Below are 6,341 nucleotides of genomic sequence, written 5' to 3' on the forward strand. Positions count from 1 at the left end.
TACTGCAGCACTGCCTGGCAATGCCCTAGCAACTGCCTAGCAACCATTTAGAACACTAACCTTATTAAACACCTTGTAATATGCTAACAAACACTCAAAACACCTTAGCAAATGCATAACAACAGCCTGACAACCACTGAGAACACCAGAGCACTGCCCTGCAATGTTGTATCAAGCTCTTAGCAACCACTCAGAACATCCTAACAATGCTCTATCCTGAATACTATAGTAACCACCTAATAATACTGCACCCTAGCAACCAATTACAACATCCTAGCAATGCCATAAGGACTGCTCCCAGCACCCTAGCAACTACCTAGCAGTACCATAACAACCTACATGGAATTGCATAGAAATGGCCTACCAACCTGGCATACATCTATAGAAATGTCATAGCAGCTGCCTAGCAACCACCCAGAACTTCCTAGCAACATCGTAGGGACTACTAACAGCACCATAGCAACCACTGTGAAAAACACTGTAACTTTATAACACCTTTGCAACACTCAAGCAACCACCACACACAACCAGAACACCGTGATGCCACTCTGCGATGCCCTAGCAGCTGCATGGCAACCACTCAAAACATCCTAGTAATGTGACTCCTCACAGCACCATAGAAACCATGGAAAACAATAGTAACCATAGTAACATGCTAAGAACACCTTAAAGGGGTCATATGATGCGATTTCAATTTTTCCTTTCTCTTTGGCGTGTTATGGAGGACTGTTTACTGATCCTGGGAGAGTACCGTTAGACAAAAATGCCGGCAGTTCTGACTCACGTAAGTACGCTTTAATTTAAAGGATTTGCCACTGATGATTCTAACGCGAGTTTTGGGCAGTGTAGAGTAGCACTTGTTGTTTGTCATTTCTCTGATCACAAATGCAGACAGGGTTTTATGTTTACGCGGCGCGATGCAATGCAACACAACGCGTAAAAAGACAGTATAAGTCATTATAATCAGTAATTATGTCCCCACTGGATGCAACAAATGCCTCGTTTGTAATGGGTTTTAATGTTTTTGTCTCGTCGCTCCGGCCGGGACACGGCATCAACAGTATTGTGAGGGGCGTAACATTTCCGTCACACGCTTGAGGTATTCGGCCAATCACAACGCACTGGATAGCTGGCCAATCACAGCACACCTCGCTTTTTCAGACCGATGAGCTTTGTAAAAATCGACGCGTTTCAAAAAGGCGGGGCATAGAGGAGAAACAATAATGTACAGTATGTGGAAAATAATGTGTTTTTTTTACTTTAAACCGCATAAACACATTTCATTACACCAAATACACAAAATAATGTTCTTTTTAGCAGCATCATATGACCCCTTTAACAACATTAAAAACAACCTAACAAAGCCCCAGCAACCATCCAAAACACCCTCTTAACTGTCTAAGAACCACGCAGAATATCCTAGCAATACCCTGCTCACAGCGCCCTAGCAACTGCCAAAACCTTAGCAACTGCATAGCAACCACTCAGAACATCTTAGCAACACCTTAGGGATTGCATGCAGCAACAAGCAACCATTCTGAAAACCATAGTAATAACAAAACTAACACACTCAGAACACCTTAGCAACTGCATAGCAACACCCTAGCAACCTGGCGCACACCATGGCAGCATGTTTAAATGGATAAATGCTAATTTTTCCTTAATGAAAATCTGTTTTGAATGATGGTTTTCTGCTGTGAGTTTCTCCTCCGCATGTTCTTGTTCACTGAGAAGGGAGTCGTGTTTCTCTTGGGTGTGTTTGCACATTCCAGACGAGGTTATCAGTGAAACACACACACACAGTGTCCAGCAGGCAACATCTCCGCTACGACACACTCGCACCAGTTCAGTGTCAGAGTCTGAACACGGACAGATTCACACACACGGCCTTTGACACAGGACTAGTAAGAACAGCAGGTTTTAGTGTGTTCTAACCAAAGTTCTAACCTATTGATGTGATTTTGGCCTTCATTAAAGGGTTAGTTCACCCAAAAATGACAATTCTGTCATTAATTACTCGCCCTCATGTCGTTCCAAACCCATAAGACCTTTGTTCATCTTCGGACACAAATTAAGATATTTTTGATGAAATCCGAGAGCTCTCTGACCCCCTCCCATAGACAACAAGGGTTCTACCACGATCAAGGCACAGAAACGTAGTAAGGACATCATTAAAATAATCCATGTGACATCAGGGGTTCAACCGTAATTTTACGAAGCTACAAGAATAATTTTTGTGCACAAAAAACAAATATAACGACTTCAACAATTAATATTCAACAATTCTTCTCCCCCGAGTCACTCTCTGCCACCATTATCGAGAGTACCACGACGCATGCGCATTGCTTTCCTCTGCACTAAACAATGCACAGCGCATGCGTGTTCTACGTCAGCAGGACCATGCGCATGCGTTGTTTTCAGGCAGAGGTACTCTCGATAATGGCGGAAGACGTGATTTGGAGAAGAATTGTTGAATAAAGTCGTTTTTTTTTTTTTCGCACAAAAAGTATTCTCGTAACTTCATAAAATTACGGTTGAACCACTGATGTCACATGGACTATTTTGTCGATGTTCTTGGTACCTTTCTGGACCTTGAACTTGGAAATACCTTTGCTCTTTATGGAGGGTCAGAGAGCTCTTAGATTTCAACAAAAAATAACTTAATTTGTGTTCCGAAGATGAACGGAGGTCTTACAGGTTTTGGAACGACATGAGGGTGAGTAATTAACGACAGAAGTGTTTCTATCTTCTTTTTATTCAGCTACTGCGATAGCTGGTTGCCCTTAGGGATGGACGTATCAATCCTGAAGTATCGATATATCGATACTGATGTGAGTATCGAAAGTATCGATACGCAAATAAAAAATATTGATACTAAGGTGCGTTTTATTTACCGTTTTAGTTCAACTATAGTATTTGTAGATTTCCATGGTTACCACTACAGTAAGCATATTTTAGCCATGTGTAAACAAAAATATAACCTAATATGTTGCAATTAATGCGTATTGAATGTTAAAATGCATTTCAAATATAAAGATAAGTGGGTGTCATTACCCATTTTACTCTTAGTAATGTAATAAGTGAATAAATGTCATAATTTAAAAGTTCAGTTGATAAGTACTGTATCGGTATCGATGATACTGGCCTTCAAAAGTATCGTATCGAAAACAAAATAAGTGGTATCACCCATATTAGGGATTTCCTGGAACGTCATCAGTTCTGTTACTTCTGTAATGAAACAGACACTACATTGCCTATGTGCTTTTTTGGTAAAACTAGGCAAGATAATACTTCTCTCTAAAGAAACAGGAGGTTTTTTTTTTTGTCTCTCAGTGGATGCATATGAATTATTGTCATTGATATCATTATTGCAATAAATAGCAGAAAATATCATGATATATTTTTAAGTCCATGTCGCCCATCCCTAAGTGCACACAGATCCCAGTGCTCTAGTTAGTTTATTTGCCCTGAAACACATCACTGATTTCATCTATTTTGTCATCACTGAAATATTCCTGTCTTTCCTCCCTCCACTCCATCTTTCATTCTTTCTCTTTGTGTGTGTGTGTGCGTGTGTGTGTGTGTGTGTGTGTGTGTGTGTGTGTGTGTTAAATGTCCTGAGCAGAAAATATCATGATATATTTTTAAGTCCATGTCGCCCATCCCTAAGTGCACACAGATCCCAGTGGGGGATAAAGTAAACTCATTAGACCGGTGTGTGTGTGTGTGATTAGAGAGTGTTGAAAACGTTAATGGTTATTATCTGCCAGACGCTGTGTGACAGGATTGGTCTGTTCAGACTGGAAGCTGTAATGCTGCAAAACAATCACAGACAGTCAGAACATATTTGATGTTTAATGTTCAGTGATTTTGGACCAATGAGAATTTGCTGTGGGCGGAGCTACTAAACACATCAGTGAGAAATAGAGACCAAACATCCTGATTGGTGGACAAAAACTCAGTTTTTAAATGCATTTATAAGTTTCGATGGTATTTTTTGTTGTTTCATCATGTGTGTTTACATTAACCAATGCAACAAATCCTGTCACTTGCAGTAAAGCAACTAATGTGTTGTTTTTGTCATAAATAGCCCATAGTGAAATCGTATTGGTCCAAAATCACACTCCACATCGAATATGATCTGATTGGCTCTGATTCTTTAAGCATTTTGCCTTTAAATGAGGATAGTAAAATTAACTGATACTAAATGCCTGCTTACACTAGCGTTCAGAAGATTTAGGTCAGAAAGTGTTTTTTTGTTTGTTTGTTTTTTAATCTCTTCTGCTCACTAAAGCTGCATTTATTTGATCAAAAATGCATTAAAAATCTGAAAAAAAAAAATAGAATTTAAAATATTATGTGAATATCTGTTAACATTCATTGCTGTGATGCAAAGCTGAATTTTCAGCATCATTACTCCAGTCTTCAGAGTCACATGATCTTCAGAAATCATTCTAATATTCTGATTTGCTGCTCAAGCCACATTTCTGATTATTATCAATGTTGTAAACAGTTGTGCTGCCCAATATTTCTGTTGCAACTGTGATGCATTTTATTTTTCAGGATTCACAGATGAATAGGAAGTTCAAAAGAACAGCATTTATTTGAAATAGAAATCTTTTGTAACATTATAAATGTCTTTACTGTCACTTTTCATCAGTTTAGTGCATCTTTAATGAATAAAGCATTGATTTCTGTCCTAAATCAGGTGTACACGTCTCACGGGCCGACGGTCATCATGCCCACCTGGTTCTGTTCTCGTGACTGGTTTGAGAAAGTGGGTCCGTTTAACGAGGGAGGAAAGGTGAGGCTCTTCTGATGCTAAATTACACATGAATCTCTTGATCAGCCTTTCATCTGAACTGATTCTCTATCAGGGCGTTCCTGAGGATCTGCTCTTCTTCTACCAGAGTCTTCGTCGCGGAGGTCACGCGATCCGAGTGGACGAGTGTTTGCTGGTTTATCGCTATCATGAACACGCAGCTACTCATTCAGTGCTGGAGTGAGTCTGTTTACAGTCACTACTGCAACATAGTGCTGTCAATCAAAGAAACACAGGCATGCCAGATATTTCCAGATAAACACTGTACGTGAATAGAGTTAAAACAGTTTATCGGTGTGTTTTTGTTTTCTTTCTCATGGGACTTAATTATTATAAATTATTCTTAACATGCTGAAGGGACTTAAAATACATAACTAAAAAGAATGAATTAAAATTATTACAAATTAATGAATAAATAACATTATTAATATAAATTATTGAAAATACTGATGGGACCTAAAATACTAAAATAAATAAATACAAATCATATTTAGTATTATTTTTAATTAGTCACACAGAAGAGACTTAAAAAATAAATAAATAACTAAATATAATCAGAATAATAACAATAAATGAATAAATAAAGTTATGTATTGATATTATTTAAAATACTGAAAGGACTACTAAAATAAATAAGTAATTAAAATAATTACAAATTAATGAATAAATGACATTAATATTATTATAAATTATTTTAAATACTGAAGGCAGTTAAAATACTACAATAAATAAGTATAAACAAACTAGCAAACATACAAATAAATAAATACATAAATAATATTTAGTCATATTTTTTAATTAGTTAACCATTAAGGGACTTAAAAATAAACAAATAGCTAAATATAATCAAAATAATTACAATAATGAATAAATAAAGTTATGTATTATTTGTGTTATTTAGTATTTATTTAAAATATATATGTATTTAAATACTGAATTTATGTATTTAAAATACTGAAGGGACTTTAAATACTACAATAAACAAATACATAAATAAATAAGCATGATAAATTATATATAATCTAAATATAATAATAATAATAATAATAACAACAACAACTATTATTATTATTATTATCAATAGTAATTAAGTTAATATACTGAAGGTATTTAAAAATATTAATTAAATATTATTATTATTATTAATATAATAATAATAATAATAATAAAGCTATAATACTGAAGGGTCTTTTAAAATATTAAATATTAAATTATTATTATTAAATATTAAAAACTAGTAGTTTAATGAGTAATTAAAATGTATTTTATTATGACTGTCAATCATTGAAAAATGATTTTCCAGACATGCAATGAAAGCACGTGTTTTATAATCCCACATGACACATTCAGTTTGAATGTTGTTTTTGTTACAGTTTATCAGTGGAAAAAATATTTCAAGATCCTCATATTCTCACGGGTCACTTCATCTGTGTGTGTGTGTTTGTGTGTGTTTGTGTGTGTGGGTGTGTGTTTGGTTTTGTTCAATGCTTGTTTTTAATTCATATTTGCTTTGGTCTGC

General features: G+C 35.7%; 1 protein-coding gene across 1 annotated transcript in view; it reads left to right on the forward strand.

Moving 5' to 3' along the window:
* Positions 1–6,341, forward strand: part of b3gntl1 (UDP-GlcNAc:betaGal beta-1,3-N-acetylglucosaminyltransferase-like 1) — a 21,905-nt gene that overhangs the window by 9,779 nt on the left and 5,785 nt on the right. Inside the window, exons 7-8 of the mRNA XM_016448774.1 lie at positions 4,652–4,804; positions 4,878–5,002. Of these exons, the coding sequence (XP_016304260.1) occupies positions 4,652–4,804; positions 4,878–5,002 (278 nt within the window). The remainder of the gene's footprint in view (positions 1–4,651; positions 4,805–4,877; positions 5,003–6,341) is intronic.

Source organism: Sinocyclocheilus anshuiensis, unplaced genomic scaffold (genome assembly GCF_001515605.1).
Source record: "Sinocyclocheilus anshuiensis isolate Anshui unplaced genomic scaffold, SAMN03320099.WGS_v1.1 scaffold968, whole genome shotgun sequence".
NCBI classification, from domain to species: domain Eukaryota; kingdom Metazoa; phylum Chordata; class Actinopteri; order Cypriniformes; family Cyprinidae; genus Sinocyclocheilus; species Sinocyclocheilus anshuiensis.